The sequence below is a fragment of the Mesoplodon mirus genome, assembly GCF_964341445.2.
Source record: "Mesoplodon mirus genome assembly, contig: HAP1_SCAFFOLD_730, whole genome shotgun sequence".
Lineage (NCBI taxonomy): Eukaryota > Metazoa > Chordata > Mammalia > Artiodactyla > Ziphiidae > Mesoplodon > Mesoplodon mirus.
Genome location: NW_028295302.1, coordinates 258,368 through 281,249, shown reverse-complemented (window position 1 = coordinate 281,249; position 22,882 = coordinate 258,368). Strand labels below are relative to the sequence as shown.

General features: G+C 44.0%; 2 protein-coding genes across 3 annotated transcripts; both read left to right on the top strand.

The window, feature by feature from the left end:
- The first annotated feature begins 148 nt into the window (after positions 1–148).
- On the top strand, positions 149–21,888 carry LOC309797561 (zinc finger protein 221-like). 2 transcript variants are annotated; one of them, XM_082646060.1, is made up of 4 exons: positions 149–436; positions 528–573; positions 2,672–2,798; positions 21,567–21,888. In XM_082646060.1, the coding sequence occupies exons 1-4, from the start codon at positions 318–320 to the stop codon at positions 21,704–21,706; spliced, it is 432 nt and encodes a 143-aa protein (XP_082502186.1). In that variant the 5' UTR covers positions 149–317; the 3' UTR covers positions 21,707–21,888. The 2 variants fall into 2 exon arrangements, with proteins under 2 accessions (XP_082502186.1, XP_082502187.1); XM_082646061.1 differs by lacking the exon at positions 21,567–21,888 and having other exon boundaries at positions 2,672–3,070.
- On the top strand, positions 5,339–8,703 carry LOC309797559 (uncharacterized protein). Its single transcript, XM_082646053.1, has one exon. The coding sequence runs from the start codon at positions 6,187–6,189 to the stop codon at positions 8,257–8,259; it is 2,073 nt and encodes a 690-aa protein (XP_082502179.1). The 5' UTR covers positions 5,339–6,186; the 3' UTR covers positions 8,260–8,703.
- Positions 21,889–22,882: the final 994 nt, after the last annotated feature.

The window sequence follows — 22,882 nt, the reverse complement described above, 5'->3', positions numbered from 1 at the left end:
TATCATCTGCTTTACCGCAGTTGCTAAGAAATAAGAAACCCTGACAGTGGTGTTCTCAGAGCTTCCTACCTTACGACGATCTCACGAGGTGGTTGCCCGTGTTCTCCCCCACTGGCAGAGGACAGAACTGAGGCGAAGAGATGTGAATAACTTGCCCAGGGTGACACTGCTAGTGAATGGCGTAGCCTGATCACAGCGCATGCATATTGACTCCAGAAGCTACTGTGACTTACATGGTCTCTGTTTACCCCATACCCAGAATAAGAATGACCCCTGTGGAAGCTGCAGGCACACTGTGAGGGGGCCACTGTGTATGGATGGGCAGGTCATTCCTCACACAGCCACTGAGGGGGTTCACGGGGGCATCTGGTATCTGCGTGGGGCTCTGCTCATCAAGCCTAATCAGCTGTAGCCACCCCGAGGACTGGGAGCCTTGGTAATTCACAATGAGCACCACGTGGGTTAGTGACTTTTTTTTCTTTAAACCAGTTTCCATTGACTACTTCTTTCCCTGTCTGTCTTGCTAGGACTCTGCACTTCCCCAGAAGGAGAGAGAAAATGAGCACATTCCAGGTGAGTAGAGCTTGCCTTTCTTGCTGTTAAAAACGCCGTTTTTGAACTCAGATTAGACACAGGTTTTCCTCTTTTTTTTTGATTGGAGTATAGTTGATTTACAATGTATTAATTTCAGGTGTACAGCAAAGTGATTCAGTTATACATATATATACATATATTTTCAGATTCTTTTCCCTTATAGGTTATTACAAAATATTGGGTATAGTTCCATATGGGTTTTCTCTTTCAAGGAGAGTCTAAGCATATGAGGACCTGAGTGTGCCATGTGTACTTTTTAAAAAATTCCTGTTAAATTTAATTGGTTTCGGTTTTAATTTTTGTTTTATTTCATCATTTTTTTATTTTACAAGTAAAAGAAAAATTAAGGGAAATGAAGGACATCTTCCACTCTACTGCTTACCTGCTTACAAATTAGCTGCTTTGGGCTTCCCTGGTGGCGCAGTGGTTGAGAGTCCGCCTGCCGATGCAGGGGACGCGGGTTCGTGCCCCGGTCCGGGAGGATCCCACATGCCGCGGAGCGGCTGGGCCCGTGAGCCATGGCCGCTGAGCCTGCGCGTCCGGAGCCTGTGCTCCGCAACGGGAGAGGCCACAATGGTGAGAGGCCTGCGTACTGCAAAAAAAAAAAAACAAACAACAACAAAAAAAAATTAGCTGCTTTTATATTTCTGTAATTTCTTCATCATATGTATTCATGGATGTGTATTTGTATTGATAACATAGATACAGTTTTAAATTGTTTTTTTTCATTTAATACTAGCTAACATTCACTTTTAATTGCTTTATCATGTTCCCGCAAACTTATGCACCTATTGTTTTTGTTTTTTTTGCGGTACGCGGGCCTCTCACTGTTGTGGCCTCTCCCGTTGCGGAGCACAGGCTCCGGACGCGCAGGCCCAGCGGCCATGGCTCACGGGCCCAGCCGCTCCGCGGCATGTGGGATCTTCCCGGGCCGGGGCACGAACCCGTGTCCCCTGCATCGGCAGGCGGACCCTCAACCACTGCGCCACCAGGGGAGCCCTGCACCTATTCTTTAAACTACTCTCTACGCACAGACGTTCAGTTTAAAGACTTCTCCTGTTTCAGGAGCACTACAGTGACAGTGTTCCTGATTTAACCTTTTTCTCAAAATATCGTTCTGAAGAATATTGCCCCTTTTTGCCCTTAACATAGTAGGTTTAGGTATTCAGAATTTAAGAGGTATGTTTTACATGTGGTGCCTTGGATGTTTTTTGGTAGAATAGCCAAATACGGCAGAGCACAGCAGGATCAAACTGCTGCTTCACGCAGAAAAAATCATGTATTGTTAGAAGTTTTCTCACGACCAGAGTTAGATTCAGTCTTCCCCATGCTTGAGTCAGACCCTTTGTGTATTTTATTTACTGGTTTGTTTCTTCTTGCATCTTATATTTTTTTCTAATCAGAGTAATACATGACCTTAGTTTAAAAAGTCCAGTGGTACTTAAAGCACTTGCCACTGCATAGACAGCTCAGAACAATTGTACAAAGAGGTGCTTGGTTTCATCTTTGTTTTAAATATAAAGAATAGGGGTTGTGAAAAAAGGAGGAACCAACTCAGACTCACCCAGAAAACCAAGGGTCTGGAGTCAGTATTGCATTCAAGCGAACAACAGAAACGGGGAAAGAGAGAGTTTTCATTCAGAGACCTGGCATGGCCTTTTGGTTAATTTCCACATATAACACTCCTTCTCAGCTGGTTCCCACCTCAATGAGAAAGCAGGTGCCATCAGATACTGCCAGGACTAAACTGGTAACTGTTTCTGGGGCACTTGGCAATAATAATTAAACAGTGAAAGCTTTTTAGTTCAGGATCCAGTGGTTAGAATTCTGGGGAGTTTACTTACGAGTTGTCTGAGAGCCCCAGGTAAATACACAAAGCTTTCTCTTTCATAGCCACACGTCCGGTGAGGCTGAGGAAAGTCAGTGTGTGGCATTGGCAGGATGGAAGGAGGGGGTGCTGGGAAGTCTGCACACCTCACAGGAGCCAGAGCAACTTCCCATCCTCCTCGTCTCCTCGGGGCTGCCCCTCTTCCACTGGCCACTGGGTATAAGATTGAGGTGGTGTTGTTTGTTGTAGGAGGCAGTGACCTTCAAGGACGTGGCCGTGGCCTTCACAGAGGAGGAGCTGGGCCTGCTGGACTCGGCCCAGAGGAAGCTGTACCAGGATGTGATGGTGGAAAACTTCCGGAACCTGGTCTCAGTGGGTGAGGACAGCCTTTCTCTGCGAGTGTCTTTGTGACCTTGGTGTTTCAAGGCTTTGGGCCTCTTGAGGTGGTTCCCTGAGTTTGGAGACCAGACTTTTGCAATTCCTGTGGGACATGAGAGGATGTCTCTGGTCTTTCTAAACAGTGTGTTTCAGGTCCTTTTCATTTATTTTGTAAAAGAACTGTAAATCGACAGTATCTTGCTGTACCTTGTGTATTCTTTTTCAGATTTCCCTCCCTGCCATTAGTGGATGATAAAGCCAATTTATTGAGCCCTACGTGTGATTTTTTAATGAAATAAAATAGTATAGAAAATATCAGAGTTTCTTAGGAAGAGTACAACACATTGCAGCAAAAACTCTGGGCGATGGCATGAGTGGTGTGAGAGCCAGTGGGAACAGATTTCATGGAAATAGACATTGGTTAGAAATAGGTCATTCAAGCTTCGTTTTAGTAATGTATACTTCTACATGTGTATCTAGGTCGTGAAATAAATGCTGTTTCTTCAATGGGTCGTGATACAAAGTTTGAAAAAACACGGCTTTCAATATCCTGAATATGCAGTTGGAACTCAAATTTCTAGTAAACTTCAGCTCTAGCCCGTTCGTGTTAACTTGTGACTTTGCATGTTCTCTTTCTTCAAACAAGATACAAAACATATAGAAAGAGAAGAGAGGCTTTGGTTGATGAATTCAGCAACCCAGATAGAAATTTAGATAAGAACCAAGCAGTCGTGAGTTCCTGTGGTTAGCTCTTTATCTGTTTTGCTTCTCACCAGCCCTGTGCTGTCCATCACCTGGTCCCAGTTGGAAATCTCTTTCTAGGATTATTGCATAGTCTTTGTACTGGTCACCTGTTCCCACCCTTCTCCTCCCACAGTTTGTTCTTTAGGTGGCAAAGTGATCTTTTGTAACTTTAAGTCAGGTTATGTTCTTGTTTCAAAATTCTCTTGAGGCTTCTTTTACTTAGAATAAAAACCACTTAAAGTGGCTTCTAGAGCCTTCTGTGGGCTGCTTTTCGTTCTCCACCACCTCCCTGAATACATCACCTCTCCTCCCTCTTACCCTATCTTTTCCAGACCTGCAAAGGATGCTTCTGCCACGGAGCCTTTTCCCTGTCCTTCTCTCTGCCTGGAATACTCTTTCACCTGTAATCTTTTAGGCCTCTACTTCTTTCAGTCAGTCACCTTAAAGATGAGGAGGTGGCTGTCCTCTGACCACCCTATGGAAAATACAGTCCTCTCTTTCTTACTCTCTCTGCCCTGCCTTGTTTTGTCTCTAAGCGTTTCACTCATGTACATTTTGTTCACCTGTTCCTCACCTCTCTTTCTTCCACTGGAGGGTAATCCAGGAGTGGAGGAGGAATTTGGTCTGTTAGGTTTATTGCTCACTAGCCTCAGTGCTTAGCATAGTCTTGGTACATGACAGGGACTCTTAAATATTTCTTGAATAAACGAATGAGTTAATGGATAGAGAAATTAGCCTTCCATGAAAATAGCTAGTAGGCGGTGAACAAATCCGAGTGAATAAGGGATATTGCTAAATGTTTTTTTGTCTTCAAATGAATTCCTAGCCTAATTCTAACTTCTCAGGTGCCCATGATGTGTGTATGTGTGTGTTTGCCTTTCTGTACAAGTTGGCCCTCATCAACTTGCACAAAAAATATGTATAGAACCTGTAATTATAACCAAACTGAGTAAAATGCTTTCCCTGTGACTTTCCTTGAGCTCTTAGTAGCAGAGCAAATTCATTTGTGGAGGAAATACTGTTTTGAATGAGGATTCTTATGTCTACTTCTTAGGTAACCCTCCCATAGAAGGAAAGAAATTTCTATTTCCTTATCCCTTATACCAGGGGAGAACAGGTCTCAGAGAACAGCCAGCTGGTGAGTTAGCCTTTCCCTTAAAAGATTTGCCCCGCTGCGTCCCATTTGCCTCCTCCAAAGCCCACCTCACTAATAAGAAATCGATCTTTGTTAGCTCTACAAACATTTTGTGTGTGTGTGTGTGCATTTGTATGTATCTTGTAGAAGCCATTTTAGATAATGTCACCTTGAGTGCTTTGATCATTCTTTAATAGTTTCTAGTCTGTTTCTTCTCAATACTTATCACAGCCTATGGAATTTATTCCCAGCTTACTCATAAACCCCATGCTTCACTTTGGAACTCATTCTTGTTAAAGACCAATGTATCTGTGTCCAAAAATTTTCCATGCTGTTTTTAAAGAGGCAGCATTCTTCCCTAGCCTCTAAATTTTGACTCCTGCTTGGCAGGGGGAGTGGAGGAACGTATTAGGCAGCACAAATGCCTCAGAAGGATCCAGTGCATAGGTCTTCATGCTTCTTTTTACCCCCACTGATTCTTAGAACCTTTTTTAAAATTAATTAATTAATTTTTGGTTGCATTGGGTCTTCGTTGCTGCATATGGGGTTTTCTCTAGTTGTGGCGAGTGGGAGCAGCTCTTCGTTGCGGTGCGCAGGCTTCTCATTGCAGTGGCTTCTCTTGTTTCAGAGCACGAACTCTAGGCACGCGGGTGTCAGTAGCTGTGGCACGTGGGCTCAGTAGTTGTGGCTCACGGGCTTAGTTGCTCTGCGGCATGTGGGATCTTTCCGGACCAGGGCTCGAACCTGTGTCCCCTGCACTGGCAGGCAGATTATTAACCACTGTGCCACCGGGGAAGTCCCGGTTTTCAGCACCTTTCATATCCTCCTCAGCACTAGCCCCCTTGGTGTGCTGCCGCCTCGGGTGCAGCCTTTCAACTTAAGCAAAACTGTACTTTCCAGTCCTTTTCCTGTATCTGATACCTGACTTGTAAAAGCTGTTTCGCTTCTCTGACTTGGTTCAAACTTAACCTGGGATTCAGAATTGTGGAGAATCCTAGAAATCAAACTGAGTTCACCTGTGCATGCATTTCTTGAGCCCTGACTAACTGCTAGGCACTGTTAAAGCTGTGAGCACAGCAAAATGCTTGTCTTTATTGATACTGTATTGTGGTAGGAATCACATGCAGTTTTTGGAAGATGGTTTAAATAATACGTCAGAGTAGTCATTTGGTTTTAAATGGGTTTCATTAATGCTAAGTATTTGGGAGTTTAACAGACCATCTCTTGGTTTCTGTTAGTATATAAACCAGAGAACTTCATTTGTCGTGCGAAAGATAAGCTGAACCATCCTGAGGTTCATTAAAGTCTCATACTGTGTCTTAAGTGTAAAATCTTGAATCTTTGAACAAAGGTTTCACGTGTCCACATCTCTGAATTCTCTGTCCTTATAGAAGAAAACAATCAAAGTGAGTTGAGGGCCGTTCAAGACAGAGGATCACGTGAAGAGCTTTCCTGCTGGCAAATCTGGCAACAAATTGCAAATGACTTAACCAGATGCCAAGACTCCATGATAAATAGTTGTCAGTTCCACAGACAAGGTGATTCCCCCTGCCATATTGGGGCAGGACTCTCTATTCAAATTTCTGAAGATGAGAACCGTATATTAAATGATAAAGCAGGTGATCCCAGTAGTACTGGAAATCCAAGGTTTGCAACTTTGAGAGCCCAGGATTCTTGGAGGAAAACTTCATTGACTGAGTCACAGAATTATCAGAATAGACACCAGCAAATTTCCATGAAAAATAAACTGTGTCAGTGTAAAGAGGATGTTGACACCATCGGTTGGATTTCACATCACCTTGATGCTCATGGAGTACACAAGGGTCAAAAATCTTACGGCTACAGTGATTATAGAAAAGATAGCACGAGGGTTTCAACACTGGATCAGAATACTATGATTCACACAGGACAAAAACCTTACCAGTGTAATGAATGTAAAGAAGCCTTCACCGATCTCTCCACCTTTGATCTTCACCAGCAATTACACTCAAAAGAGAAGTCTCATATGTGCAGTGAGTGTGGAAAAGGCTTCCGTTACAGCTCGGTTCTTCATATTCATCAGAGAGTTCACGTGGGAGGAAAACACAGTGAGTGTGATGAGTGTGGCAAGGAGTTCAGTCAGAGCTCACAGCTGCAGGGTCCTCAGAAAGTCCACACTGTAGAGCAACCATTCAAATGTGGGGAATGTGGGAAAGGCTTCAGTCGTAGGTCAGCACTTACTATTCATTGTAAAGTCCACACGGGAGAGAAGCCTTATAATTGTGAGGAGTGTGGGAGGGCCTTCAGTCAGGCCTCTCACCTTCAGGACCATCAGAGAGTCCACACTGGGGAGAAACCATTCAAATGTGACGCATGTGATAAGAGCTTCAGTCGGAATTCACACCTTCAGTCCCATCAGAGAGTCCATACGGGAGAGAAACCATACAAATGTGAGGAGTGTGGGAAGGGCTTCATTTGTAGCTCAAATCTATACATTCATCAGAGGGTCCACACAGGAGAAAAACCCTACAAATGTGAGGAATGTGGGAAAGGCTTTAGTCGGCCTTCAAGTCTTCAGGCCCATCAGGGAGTCCACACTGGAGAGAAATCATACATATGTAATGTGTGTGGTAAAGGCTTTACTCTGAGTTCAAACCTTCAGGCACATCAAAGAGTCCATACAGGAGAGAAACCATACAAATGTAATGAGTGTGGGAAGAGCTTCAGGAGGAACTCCCATTATCAAGTTCATCTGGTTGTCCACACAGGGGAGAAGCCCTATAAATGTGAGGTATGTGGGAAGGGCTTCAGTCAGAGTTCATATCTTCAAATCCATCAGAAAGCCCACAGCGTAGAGAAACCTTACAAGTGTGAGGAGTGTGGGCAGGGCTTCAATCAGAGTTCACGACTTCAGATCCACCAGCTGATCCATACCGGTGAGAAACCATACAAATGTGAAGAGTGTGGGAAGGGATTCAGTCGTAGAGCAGATCTTAAAATTCATTGCAGAATCCACACTGGAGAGAAACCGTATAATTGTGAGGAGTGTGGGAAAGTCTTCAGGCAGGCCTCAAATCTTCTGGCCCATCAGAGAGTCCACAGCGGAGAAAAACCATTCAAATGTGAAGAATGTGGGAAGAGCTTTGGTCGGAGTTCACATCTTCAAGCCCATCAAAAAGTCCACACTGGAGAAAAGCCATACAAATGTGAGGAGTGTGGGAAGGGCTTCAAGTGGAGCCTGAACCTCGACATGCATCAGAGGGTCCACACAGGAGAGAAACCATATAAGTGTGGGGAGTGTGGGAAGCACTTCAGTCAGGCCTCAAGTCTTCAGCTTCATCAGAGTGTCCACACTGGAGAGAAGCCGTACAGATGTGACAGATGCAGTAAGGTCTTCAGTCGGTCTTCACAGCTACAGTCTCATCAAAGAGTGCACACAGGGGAGAAGCCTTACAAGTGTGAGACCTGTGGTAAGAGCTTCAGTTGGCGCTCCAATCTAACAATTCATCACAGAATCCATGCTGCTGATAAATCCTATAAAAGTGATAGGAGTGGTAAGACCATCAGAGAGCCCACACACGAAAAAAGTTCCATAAAATGATTAAAACAAAAAACAAAAACAACTCAGGTGTCACGTGAATTCTTCCAGTCATCAAGTTCAAAAGAAAAAAAATCATTTGTTTCATTAAAGTCGGTGTTTCAGCCATAGCTCAACATGTCCCGGTAGTCAGGAGGCCACATGGCAGAGAACTCTGGTAAATGGTGTAGTAAGTTTGAACTTTGACCTCTATTAAATATTAGGGGAGAAGCCTTAGTGTGAGTTTTAGCAGGCCTTGTACAAAAGTATGATGAACATGCCAAAATTTATGCCCATTACAACGTAAATTCCACGAATGCAGCGACGTTTGTTCTGAATTTACAGTCTGAACATTGTCAGCTACTTTGTAGGTGCTCGATATTTGTTCAGTTAATGAATGAGGAAAAAGTTTTTGAAAATTATGTTGCAATCCCCTCCAAAATTTCATAAAAATTTGTATTCAGAGCAGTTAACCTAAATCTGGCCTTAAAAGTAATTCAGGGAGACAAAAATGTGAGGTGTTAGAAAACCACTCAGTATTGCAATTTGTAATATTAATGTGGCATCATCCTGTTATAATGAGCTCCATTTGTCTCCCCCCAGCCTCGCTTCAAGTTGGATCTTATCTTGGACTTTGTCTAATATTCTGTGAATCTTATACAGTACAAATTTGGTTATCTTTTGTGACAGTATAGACTTACTGAAAATGGATTGTTCATCTTGCAATACAGAAAACATACTGTTGACCCTTTTTTCAAGAATGTCAAGGCAGAGGTTTAAGTGTCAGAGTTACTAGTGACAGTGACAGAGGACAAACATTTCTTAGTAAATGAACTGATCGTTGGTTTCTTATTCACCACATTTCCGTCTAGGTTTTGATGTGATTGTCTCCCAAGGGTTTTAGCATTACTTTCATCAAGACTTTTTAAGTAGAGAAAAGAGGCTGTTTGAAGTAGATTACTTTTGTCAAGTTCTCTATCTCCTTACTCCTCTCTGGCCTGAGATAAAAAGAAAAAAATTATTTGTTGAAATTTGGTAATTTCATCAAACATATTTATTCAATGACTGACTTGCGCACTTTTTCCTAGTGGTGGATTGAAAAATTGATTTTCAAAGTGAAGTTGCTGAGTACATATCAAAACATAGAACGTGCGTCCCTTTGATATAGAAATCATAGAATAGGACCTTATAATTAGGAAATTCAAATAGAAAAGGTGAGTAGCATGTCAATGTTACTAAATTTTGTAAAAGTGAAATATTCAATAGGAATGTCTTTATATTTTAAGATACTTACGTAATAACAGATCTGTTAAAATGATGGCTTAAACTTAATGACGGAAGCATGTAACAGTTTAATGTATTTTAGGTAGGTACATCACATACCTTAATCAAACATGTATGTGTGTGTGTTAATGCATCCTATCATCTGTAAAGGGATATTCACCCTTATGGAAACAGTGGCAAGATTTTCAGGGATTTTTTCCACATTTAACTTCCATATTTTAAATTTTTCATTGAGCATCAATTTTCCAGTAAAATACTGTTATTTTTATAGTAACATAGCTAGTAAAATAATGTAAAATATAATATTAAAAATTACTAAGAACATATTAATCCCTCACAGTAAGAAATGCTATCATCATGAGGTATACATATATATGGCCAAAATTAAGGAATAGACCTCTAGAAATCAGTTATAAAAAGAAAAAATGTATATGGTTATTCAAAGATACAGAATATTAGTCAGTGTAACTGTATATTTATAATTAATGCATTTGAAGTTTAGGATAAATCCATGCAGCCCAGAATATTCTGTTTTAATTCCAACAGTAGAAATGCACACATCCTAGTTCTCCTCATCAGGCTTCCTTACTGGGTGAATGGATGGATAGCTCGGGGTACCGGCTTGTCCTTTCAAGTGCTTGGTCTGACTGGAGAAGTAGCTGGATCATTCCAGACACTATGACACAGAGAGCCATTAGCTGTGGGAAAAAAGGAATTTACCCCCCAAAAAACTTTTTTTAATTGTTTACAAAGTAACAGTGATTGGGCAAATCCTGAAGATAGAGACTGGAAATAGGTAAGTCTTAGAGGTAAAATTTATCAACGATTCCCTAAGGAAAAATGTGCATAGGGAAGAAACCTAGAATGATGGGAACAAGTTGTTAAGGAGGAGGTTTGCATACCATTTCCTACTTCTTAGTCATTTCCCTGATGTTTAACACTTACTTGGTTAAAGGGCTTTACTCAGCAAAAGATGTATTTAATGTGAGAGGCAGGTTTCCGAGATTGGTTTCCTAGACCACACCTTCACATGTGTATGTAAAGTCCATGCTACCTCAAATTGCATTGCATTAGATGTCAGAAATCCTAGGGCTTTCATGTTTTGTTTTGTTTGGTTTGGTAGATATCAGGATAGCCTACCAACTCTCAAGGTAATTTGTAGTTTAGTGAGTTAAGTCAAGGGCTGGAAAACTACCTCCTGTGAGCCCAACCTGGCTCATTGCCTTTAAAGCTTTATTGGAACACAAAAGCTCTTTATTGGCCCATCCATTTATTTACCATGTTTGAGTGTTTCCCATTGTGCTGACAGTGTTCAGTGGTTGTGACGAGCACTGTGGCCCACAAAACCTAAAATATTTACTTTCTGGCCCTTCAGAGAAAAAGTCTGTTGATCCCTGTGGTAAGCTCAAAAGGTTTGTCTCTGTAAGTGAAAGACCACAAGTAGAGCAGAACTTAGACTTGGTTCAGTGAGGATTCCAGAGAGGTTTCCTTTTTGATTCTCATATCTGCCCTTCTGGTTGACCTTGTTCTTTAGTTTGGTTCAAAGACAGTGGTAGCAACTAGGGACTACCTGTTTCTTTCTTGACATTCAATGAAAGAGCTGCTCTTCCATTCTTAGTGTTGAGTAGTTCACTACTCACTCCCAGTGCATGGCTTCCTCTAACCTTGACTCCCATCTATGCTAAAGACTAAATCTTTAGCTTTGTATCCAGTTCCATTGGCCTTTGTAGGGCCTTCAGTTTCAACTCCCACTTGATAACTTGAGCTCGAAATCTATTTTTACCCCTGGGAATTTTCTGTCTTAGCTTTGAGCTTGGCTACATAGCAACACTTTGGGGGACTTGTTATAATCAGCATTTCTCTCTTTCTTTCCTTCCTTTTTTTTTTTTTTTTTTTTAAGGGGATCCAAAGTCAAATTCAGTCAGTGGCTGAATGACAACACATTGATTCACAACCTTGTACATTCTCTTATGTCATAGGGCATCAGTGGGAAGGAGTAGAATCCTGGGAATTTGAGGTGGAAATATATGGGCAGATTCCAACAAAGCTGCAGCCTGTGACCTCTGACCTGTGACCTCTTAGTTGAGCCTGCTGTGCTATTAGAAGGAAGTCTGCCTCTACTCTGAGATAGTTTCCTTGCAGGGGACTGTAGATCCTCAAGACTTGCCTCCACTACCTCTCGTTTTTCTAGACCTAGTAATCAGACTAGAGTCCTTGAAATGGGGACGGGAGCAGGGAAGGGGTGGGTACCCACCGGGTATAAAGGATGACCATGAGGAGACACTATCTGCTAAAATAAGGAATTTTATAATTTATATCAATAGAAACCTGAGAAATAATGTGTGTGGATTTTGTAGGTATTGAAGCAGGTGGAAGTAATGTAATATTGTGTTAGGCTGGATTTGTTGATACGAGTGCATTCAACACCCATTCCAGACTCAGCGTGTTAGCTTGGTTACCTGGGAATGCCTTCAACAGTTTGCTCAAATGACTGAGACCTGTACCCAAACTTAGCGTATGCTAAAGTCAAAATGCCAGAACTTTCTAAGTATGTTGTAGCAAAATTTCTTGACGTTGGCATGACTAACATTTGAACTGGATAGCTCTTTGTTGTTGGGAGCTGTTCTGTGCAATGTAAGATGGGCCAGTGGCACATACTCTTCCCTGCCACCCTAGTTGTAACAATAAAAAGTGCCTTGAGGGCTTCCCTGGTGGCGCAGTGATTGAGAGTCCGCCTGCCGATGCAGGGGACACGGGTTTGTGCCCCGGTCCAGGAAGATCCCACATGCTGCGGGGCAGCTGGGCCTGTGAGCCATGGCCGCTGAGCCTGTGCGTCCAGGGCCTGTGCTCCGCAGCGGGAGAGGCCAAAACAGTGAGAGGCCGGTGTACCGCAAAAAAAAAAAAAAAAAAAAAAAAAAAAGTGCCTTGATACCTTCGTGTGCCCCAGCCACGTGGGACTCATTCCTAACACAGCTCCTTAAAGAAAAATGTCTCAAGACACTGCCACATATTTTCTGGGAAGGGGGACCAAAAGTGTCCCCAGCTGAGAACCACCGCTGTAGAAGGTTTACAAAGGCATAGGAATGCCAGACCACTGGAGTAGATTTATCAGATAAGATCTGCTCACCCAAACCCCCTATGTGCCCTGAGAGGGCTCAGAGGACACTTCCTTTGCCAGAGGTTTAAGAAACGTATTGGTGAGGGGAGCGTTAGCAGTCTTGGAATGCTCTGTAGCTACTCTTCTCTGTAGGCCAGGAATGAGAGGGAAATTATGTCATGAAAATGGACTCCCTAAATTCAGTGAGGCTAATGGAATCGTGGGGCATCATTGGTCAAGTGGAAACACTTCATTGGCAGAGATAAAGTGAGTGTGTTTTTCACAATGAACAGCAAAATGAAAGGGCTTATTAGAATGCTTTGATACACAGAGATTTTTTATATTTGCTCATGTGCTATCTCTAGGGCTGAAATAAATGGGAAGTCTACTAATACCCTACTTGATTTGAATCAGGAGAAAAGCTCTAGGTCTGATGAACACGTCTGACCAGAATCAACATGGGAGTTGTGCTCCCTCAGCCAATTCGATAACATGAGTCAGTTCCCATTTCCAGAGCATCTTAAATGAAGAGCAGGCCGGGTCCCCTTGAGGGAGGATATACCCTGGTTTACTACCAACTATCCTGAGGGTCCTTTCTTCCTGGAAGAGATAAAACAAATGAGGTAGAACAGGAAGAGACAAGAAGCACTCCAAGCTCTGCTGGTCAGGGTTACCCTCCAGCGTTGCCTTAATGCTCAGAGCCACACACACCACAGTGAGCTTGGCTCCAGATCAACTACCACGCAACGAAGGTTCTGGAACATTTCCATATCTCGGGGGACCTCACTTCCACGTGACTCTCTTTCATATTCCCCTTTGTCACAGAAGGCTAGGTCCAGTGGTCAGGGTGAGACCTCGGCTCAGGCCCAAGGCTCTCAGACCTCAAAGTTGTGGTCCTGCAAGGGCCCCTGTCCTCTCTTCAGACCACTCCTGGCTCTCTCTGCCGAGAAGGAGCTGCTGGCAGTACGTCCTCTAAGAGTTGAGGTCCATCGTGCAGACCCTGAGAAAACTCCTCGGAAAAGGCTCCACCTTCTTGATTAAGTCAACAGAGCTCAGTTCCTTTGGTAGTGCTGGGCGTGTCCCAAGCGGATGCAACTGCAGAGCCATGAGGTCAACCAGCACATGTGTGCGGCCCCTTCCCTTAGACTCCTCTGGGCCCTCGTGACATAGGCTCAGAAGACTGCCAGCCTCAAGCCTTACCTCTTCCAAGGGACGGCCACACCGTCTTCCAGGACTTCTGTCCCATGAATCTCAGTTGCTGTGTGGAAATCAAAAGAGAGAAAAGACCCTACCTGCGGGGTCTCTTCGGGCTGGGGCCTTCCCCCGTGGGCTGCTCTCGCTCATTCTCCTTTTCTTCTTGCTTCTCTTCCTCCTCCTCCTCCTCCTCCTCCTCTTCCTCGGGGGTGCTCTGGATTCCACATTGCCCATCAGCTTGGCCATGGTGAGATGAAAGACACGGCAGCTGAAGCCCTCCAGGACGCCGAAGTTCACGTGCTGTTGGAGGATCTCCAAGGTGGGGAAGACCCGGCAGCAAGCCATGCACCTGAAGCCGGTCTCCATGGTCACCATCCAGTCCGCTGTCTTGGCGCTGGGTCTCTCCTCGACGGCAGGTGACCCTGATGGGCTGCCTGGCTCTGCCCTTTCCTCATACTCTTTCTCCTCCCCAGTGGGCTCACTGTCAGACAGGAGGCTTTCGGTGGACACATCAGAAGAGGGGTCAGTGGCTACTGCGCACACATCCTCAGGAAGGGTCACTTCTTCTATCCTCAGCTGCTTTTCAGGCAACTCCAAGGGTTTCTTTGTCTTCCAGGAGACAGCAACACCCTTGTTGACTTGTACCTGCATGTAGTATATTTTCATGCCCCTTTCCTCTTTGTCTGGGTGCAGATAGTTCTTACAGGGTGAAGAGGGTGAGGAGGAGACACAGTATGATGGGGAAGCGGTCTCTCCTTCTTCCTGATCCTGGGCTAGGGGTGGTCTAGGCTGGGCAGTGTCTCGATGAAATCTCCGGATTCCTGAAAAAGGAAATTAAAAACATAATAACATGCATGGGCCATGCCGGAAGCTGAGGGAGCAGGTGTGGTAGACGAGAGAGGGACATTTGCACGACATGGCTATGTCGTGAGCTTGGTGTCTGTTGGCCGTAGGACGGAGTGGTGTATCTGGTGTCATCTGTGGGCTTTTCATGTGCGTGGGGGGGATACTGGAGCGGTGTCTGTATACAGGGGTGTGGAGTATGGTGGTGAGGGCTGTGGTATGGGAGGGATGCGGCTGGATGCGTGTACGACGAGGAGTGTGAGTTTGGGAATATCGGTGGTGCATTCCTTGTGGAATGGGGCTGTGGTGCAGGAGAGGAGCATTGTGGATCACGTGCTTGGGGTTTATGTGTGCACTGAGAAGGGCTGTGCCTGGAGGGCGCATGTATGTGTGAGCTGTGTGGACCTGAGCTGGATGGTCCTGCTCTGAGCCTGGAGGTCTATGATGCAGAACTCTGTCCTTCTCTGGAAGCAAAGGCAAAGACAAAGCCTACATTTTCCTCTGAAGATGCTTAATCTGGTCCCTCTTCCCTCCACCTCAAGCCCAGACCTTTCCGGCCCCTGCTCCTTGACTTCCCCACCATGGTGGTAGCAGTATTCACACACACACACCCCCACACTCAGCTGGCACCCACGCCCTCGTAACAGCTCAGCCATCCTGCCCAGGCTCTTCCACAGAGCCCTCATCACCTCTGATGACCCTGGATTTCCTCTCAGCCTCCGTGGGATCTGTGTGCCTCCTGCCTCACAGCCAAGCACCCCCTCACCCGAGGAGCCCCGCGCCCTTACCAGCGTAGATGAGCTTGCGTGGAGTAGAAGTACAGAAGAAGTATTTAGAGGCAGAGGAGACCTCCCCTGCCCCTGGGCTGCAGCCTTGGGCCACCACAGTGGATCCAAGCCGAGGGGGATCCTCTTGTGACTTCGAGATTCCTGAGGGAGGAATGAAAGGCTCAGGGTGGGTTCATCAGTCCTCTGTCCACAAATATTTACTGAGTGTGTGACACGTGTCAGGTGCAGTGAATACACACAGTTGAGAGTGTGGTTCCCAGTGGATACTCCAGGATTTAATTCCAATCAATACTTATTCTCTCACTGTCTTGTTGGTAATGTAGGCGTCGGTGGTGACTGTGAGTGTGTGGGAAGAGTGAGTGATGTGTATCAGTTATGTCTGTGGTGAGTGTGGGGTTGGCGTGGGGAGCACAGTGCAGATGTGTCTATCTGTGTCTGTGGCCTTTGTGTGCATGGTTTCTGTTCACAAGTCAGGAATTCTGGGACATGTAACTTTTCCTCATTACACGGTGTGGCTTGTATTTATGGTGTGTGTTGATTCATTCATTCACCAAGATTCAGTGAGCAGCTAGTCCTGTGTATCCGGCACTCTTCCATTGTTGTAGTCTCTGGTAATGCTGCACATTCTAGTAGGGGAAGACACACACTAAACAAAACTACAATAAATATATAATACATCAGCTGGTGGTAGGTTTATAAGGGTTGCCAGACTTAGCGAACAAAAATACAGGGCACCCAGTTAAATTTCAGTTTCAGATAAACCCAGAATAATTTTTTAGTGTAAGTATTCCCATGCAGTATTTGGTCTGACTTATTTTGAGTGTAAGTATGGCCCATACAATATTTGGGACATCCTGATACTGAAACATTACTTGTTGTTTATCTGGAATTCAAATTGAACTGGATAGCCCATATTTTCTCTGGCAACCCTGACATGGGTTAGTGAGACTGTGGTTTACTGTGGTTTGTACAAAGCGGGTCTGGCATTACTCAAGAATGTGTTATAAGTGTGGTGTGTCTGACACGTGAGTGGTTTTTATAGAGGTATTTAGAGATGGCTGAAGTTAGCTGTGTTTGTGCGAGAGTTGAGGAGATACATATATATATAGTGTGTGTGTGTGTGTGTGTGTGTGTCATATATAGATAGTGTGTGTGTCTATATACATATCTCATCTCCAGCGTTTGGTGTTGGAGGAAAGGATTGTGATACAGGTGGGTTGTATGAGAACGTAGTACAAGAGGGATGCGTGTATATACCTCCATGTGCTGTGTGTGGTTTAATAAGGAAGTTATATGTGGGGTGTGTGATATTTTTGCTGTATCAGAGTGTACATGGGTGTATGAGTTACTGTCTCATAAAACACCCCTAACAAGAATTCTGTATACACTCTTACGTACACCGAGTGTCAGCCAGGTCCAGGCAGGGTGACAAGAACTTTACCACGCAGACTTTCTATCTGGTAAGCACTCTACCCCCATTCATCCCGCTCTTCTCTGCAATACCACAAACACACAGACACACACACACTCACACACACACACACACACTCACACACACACATTCACACACCCACACACACAGAGGAACATAGAGCAAAATATTCTGAATGGTCAGGGGCAGTCATTGCCTTCCCCAGCCTGTCCCAGCCACTGCCTGAAAATCTGCCTGCTGTCTAGAGCTCCATTCCCAGGGCCCATCCTACAGTCTCCAGGGCCCTGGGCCTGGTAGGAGCTACTGGGCTCTAATGTGGGGCAGAGGCCTCTAGCTGGAGCTCTGGGGTGACCACCCCTCTCCCAGGGCAAGCTACTCGCCTACATTTAATGCACGCAGGCACCCCGTGGCCCGTGGCTCTCAGAGCTCCCTGCAGGACCCTGAGGCCATTTCTCACCCCCGCCCACGCGGTCTCAGTCTCTGGAAAACCCTTCCCTTCCCTTGATCTCCTTTGGGAAATTCTTCCTGTTGAAGGAATAAAACCTCCTTGCTTTCAATATGACACCATCCCTAGACAAACAATCTTCTTCCGAAGTGCATTCCACTTGTCAAGATATTTTTCAACAGGGCCTTCAACTCATGGGGCTTCTCTTTCCACTTTGGTAAAAGAGGCCAAGCAACTCCTGGGTCTCTCTCAGCATCCTTGCATCCTTCACATCCCCACCTCTTGACCCCAGGGAAAGATCCAAGAGAATAAGAGAGAAATCGGGGACTGAGAAAAGCTGCACCTCTAGGTCTGTGCAAGCAGGATGCAGCCTGCTATGAGTCCGACAAAGCTCCAGGCCCGGCTGCCCCAGGAGAGAGTCCTCAGACCATCGGAGCTGACCTCCCATCTCCCAGGGGCCATCTGGCCGTTCTGTGCCATCTCACACCACAGGGACCCTCCGGATGGATACGGCAGCATCAGTGAGACAAGGTCTCTCGCTCCCTGCTTCACAGGTGACACGTTCTCAGTCCCCCGCTTCCTAGAGAAGGTTCAGTTTGGCAGAAACCCATGTGCCCCAGACAAGTTGCCCCCCACATACCTCCTCTGTTCTCGGCAGTTTCCTGGGACTCTTCATTTTCCAGATGTTTCCTCTTTTGTCGCCGTTCCATCGTACCAACTAGAAGTCTCCCTTAGAAGATGCCTCAAGAGATGTCCAACTCCTCCTCTTCCCTACAGGTTGGCCCTTGTTGGCTCTTGGGCAATCCGTTGAAATGATTCAGTACAAATAAAAATAGTCAAGTCTCCTAAATGGCTGAAAAACTTGTACCACTTAGTGAACCAGCAGTACTGCCTAGTGCTCACCAGGGCTGTTATGTTTGCAAGGTTGCCAGGCGCACAGCGGAATTCTGTGACCTCAGTGATGACATCAGAGCATTCGGTGGACCTAGGTTGAGCACAGTGTCTGCAATAGCACAGGCCCCATTTTCAAGAACAATTCCTTTTTCCCAGCCGAACCTTTCCCGTGAAAGGGAAAGGTTCATACCATATCTATTATAAATTGTATCATACCATGTCTATTATAAAATGAACAGTTTGATTGGAGATCTTTTTTATTTTTAGTTTCTGCTTTATAACAAAGTGAATCAGTCATACATATACATCTGTTCCCACATCCCTTCCCTCATGCATCTCCCTCCCTCCCACCCTCCCCATCCCACCCCTCCAGGTGGTCACAAAGCACCGAGCTGATCTCCCTGTGCTCTGCGGCTGCTTCCCACTATCTATCTACCTTACGTTTGGTAGTGTATATATGTCCATGCCTCTCTTTCGTTTTGTCACAGCTTACCCTTCCCCCTCCCCATATCCTCAAGTCCATTCTCAAGTAGGTCTGTGTCTGTATTCCCGTTTTACCCCTAGGTTCTTCATGACTTTTTTTTTAATTCCATATATATGTGTTAGCATACGGTATTTGTCTTTCTCTTTCTGACTTAACTTCACTCTGTATGACAGACTCTAGGTCTATCCACCTCATTACAAATAGCTCAGTTTCATTTCTTTTTATGGCTGAGTAATATTCCATTGTATATATGTGCCACATCTTCTTTATCCATTCATCCGATGATGGACACTTAGGTTGTTTCCAGCTCCGGGCTATTGTGAATAGAGCTGCAATGAACATTTTGGTCCATGTCTCTTTTTGAATTATGGTTTTCTCAGGGTATATGCCTAGTAGTGGGATTGCTGGATCATATGGTAGTTCTATTTGTAGTTTTTTAAGGAACCTCCATACTGTTCTCCACAGTGGCTGTACCAATTCACATTCCCACCAGCAGTGCAAGAGTGTTCCCTTTTCTCCACACCCTCTCCAGTATTTATTGTTTTTAGATTTCTTGATGATGGCCATTCTGACTGGTGTGAGATGATATCTCATTGTAGTTTTGATTTGCATTTCTCTAATGATTAATGATGTTGAACATTCTTTCATGTGTTTGTTGGTAGTCTGTATATCTTCTTTGGAGAAATGCCTATTTAAGTCTTCTGCCCATTTTTGGATTGGGTTGTTTGTTTTTTAGCTATTGAGCTGCATGAGCTGTTTATAAATTTTGGAGATTAATCCTTTGTCAGTTGCTTCATTTGCAAATATTTTCTCCCATTCTGAGGGTTGTCTTTTGGTCTTGTTTATGGTTTCCTTTGCTGTGCAAAAGCTTTGAAGTTTCTTTGGGTCCCATTTGTTTATCTTTGTTTTTATTTCCATTTCTCTAGGAGGTGGGTCCAAAAGGATCTTGCTGTGATTTATGTCATAGAGTGTTCTGCCTATGTTTTCCTCTAAGAGTTTGATAGTTTCTGGCCTTACATTTAGGTCTTTAATCCATTTTGAGCTTATTTTTGTGTATGGTGTTAGGGAATGATGTAATCTCATACTTTTACATGTCCCTGTCCAGTTTTCCCAGCACCACTTATTGAAGAGGCTGTCCTTTCTCCACTGTACATTCCTGCCTCCTTTATCAAAGATAAGTTGACCATATGTGCGTGGGTTTATCTCTGGGCTTTCTATCCTGTTCCATTGATCTATCTTTCTGTTTTTGTGCCAGTACCACACTGTCTTGATTACTGTAGCTTTGTAGTATAGTCTGAAGTCAGGGAGCCTGATTCCTCCAGCTCCGTTTTTCGTTCTCAAGATTGCTTTGGCTATTCGGGGTCTTTTGTTTCTCCAAACAAATGTTGAAATTTTTTGTTCTAGTTCTGTGGAAAATGCCAGTGGTAGTTTGATAGGGATTGCATTGAATCTGTAGATTGCTTTGGGTAGTAGAGTCGTTTTCACAATATTGATTCTTCCAATCCAGGAGCATGGTATATCTCTCCATCTATTTGTATCATCTTTAATTTCTTTCATCAGTGTCTTATAATTCTCTGCATACAGGTCTTTTGTCTCCTTAGGTAGGTTTATTCCTAGATAGTTTATTGTTTTTGTTGCAATGGTAAATGGGAGTGTTTTCTTGATTTCATTTTCAGATTTTTCATCATTAGTGTACAGGAATGCCAGAGATTTCTGTGCATTAATTTTGTATCCTGCTACTTTACCAAATTCATTGATTAGCTCTAGTAGTTTTCTGGTAGCATCTTTAGGATTCTCTATGTATAGTATCATGTCATCAGCAAACAGTGACAGCTTTACTTCTTCTGGAGATCTTTTAATGTCTTTTCTAGAGAGATTTAATCTGAATATTTTAAATGGTCTCCAGTTTCCCTGTGGGTTATTGACATTTTAAACTCTGCACTGCAATTTTCCCTCCATACATGTAATTTTGTCACGGCTATTTCTGTACTTAAAGATGAGGAACTATATAATTGATTTCTTCATTTTTTTCCCATCTCTTTCCAAGGTACTGAATTTGATTGTGTCTTACGAATGAGTGAAAAATGTTAGTCCTTGAGTCAGGACATTGGGCCCTTTACCAAGTAACTCAACCTATCTGGGCTTCAGCTTCTGTATGTGCAATCAAGAGGCTTGGACTAGCTGACTTTTCAAATGCTGTGTTTCTTTGATTCACTCTCACTTACTGATCTGCTCCTTAAGAAGAGGGTCTGTTCTCATAAAGTAACAACAGTCTTTTCCTAACCTTGGGTTGGGCGGAGTTTCACTGGTCGTACTCAGTTTGTTAGTTCTATTTCCTTCTACGTATGCTTAGCTCTAAATAATTTATATAGCTCTTGTGACTATTTTTAGATCTTATTTTTTCCTTATTTTCTTTTACAGTTTCTAATTTGTTATCGCCAGTGTAGAGGAGCCTGATTGATTTTTAACATTTATTGATCTTGTATGTGTGTGCCTTGTTGAACCGTCTTATTAGTTCCTGCTAGTTTATCTGTGGGTTCTTTTGGGTCTCGTAGATAAATGAGCATATTAAATGTAAATAATGTGTTCTTTGGATCAAGTTTATTTTCTTGCATCTATATATATAGAAGCAATATGTTGAATTGATTTAAATATTTCAATACTTACATACCTGTTATCACAATCTAACGTTCTTGATCTTCTTTTCTTTCAATCAATATTACGTTTTCAAGATTTCTCCACGTGAATCCATATAGATCTAGGTCTTTGATTTTTGACCGTTTGCTATTATTTCATCACATGCGTATAGCATCATTTATTTTCCATTCAAGCATTATTGGACAATTGGATTGTTTCCCTCCCTTCTCTAGAACAAACAACGTTTCCTAGAATATCCCTGAAGATGTCTGACAGTCGAGAAGGGCCAGGCTGCCCGAAGGATTGCTACTTGCTTTTAGCCACCTTCCAACAGGCCATCTCCAGCCAGCCATTTGAAGCACAGCGGAAATGAAAACTCCCCCAAATGTGGAGATCTCAGGAGCTTCCTAGAAGGTGGGAGGTTAATGATAGGCATCCTGCTGGGATCCCAGGGGAGTCTGAGCTGGCCTGAAGCTCATCTTCCTGCTCCACCTCTCAAGAGAAATGTGGAGGAAAGAAGACTTCAAAAACTGTGAGTAGGTAGAGGGAGAGATATTGGGGGCCAAAGCTGTGACTGAGGTCTTGGAGTGGGCTGTGAGCACGCAGAGCCTCTAGAGAGCCAGGCTCTGCCTTCTGAGAACTTCTCCCCTAAGGCTGCTCCTAATTCAGGTGATACCAGCCATATAGAGCCGACTTGGCCCACACTGTCACAGAAAGCCTTATCAGAATCTCTTCTTCTTCATACACTCTTGTGTCTGTGACTTGGTTATTGCCTTTGGTGCTCCAGTGATGTGAACCACAGTCGCTCGGGGATGGAGGACACTAGTGACCCATCTTGCTCTGTGGCCTCAGTCCACAGCTTGCGGGTAAGGGAAGAGGCCAAATGAAGGTCAAGAAGGGAAGATGGAGTTTGAAGAGAAGACCTGAGTTAAGGGTGTCTTCTCAAGTCTTGATGAATGAAATGTAGCTCCAGTACCTGAAGTCCTGCTTGTTCTCAAGGCTGACCACGGGGCTGGGTGCACTCAATGAAGGAGCCGTATACACTTAGTATTTCCTTGCTTGCTCACACTTGCCCTCCTCTGATACACCCTCTGCAAGACGGATCTTCCCCTGAAACAACTTTCCACCTGCTGCTGTCATCTCATGAACATTTGCTTCCCCTTCCTAGTGTCCCCCTAGAATGCCATTGCAGCCAATGCATAATGTGATAATCATGCTTCTTACCATATTCTCAGCAACTTCTGATAAATTTTATTCACTTTATTCCATAGTCTTCACACATCAATAATCTTCCTTAACTTCCTAGCTGCAGGTTAACCCATTCGGAATCATTTCTTTTTCCTTCTCTCCTTTGGCAAATCCTTTCTATCTTTTAAGGTCTTTTTCTTGTCTCTCTACCATCCTGCCTTCCTGAACTTCTTTTTTTTCCGTTTAAGTAACCTTTCAATCTCCTTCCCCAATTTCCTCATAAACATTTAGAGTTTATTCCTCACACGTTAGACAGCGGTTTACGAATGGCCAGGCATAATGGACTCAGAATGAGTTGGCA

Bases quoted from the DNA above. Each gene is read 5' to 3' on its own strand.
- LOC309797559 (XM_082646053.1), top strand. From the start codon at position 6,187: ATGATAAATAGTTGTCAGTTCCACAGACAAGGTGATTCCCCCTGCCAT.
- LOC309797561 (XM_082646060.1), top strand. From the start codon at position 318: ATGGGCAGGTCATTCCTCACACAGCCACTGAGGGGGTTCACGGGGGCA. The intron at 574-2,671 runs GTGAGTAGAGCT...TGTTTGTTGTAG, and splicing joins AGAAAATGAGCACATTCCAG to GAGGCAGTGACCTTCAAGGA. The intron at 2,799-21,566 runs GTGAGGACAGCC...TCCCTTCTCTAG, and splicing joins CCGGAACCTGGTCTCAGTGG to AACAAACAACGTTTCCTAGA.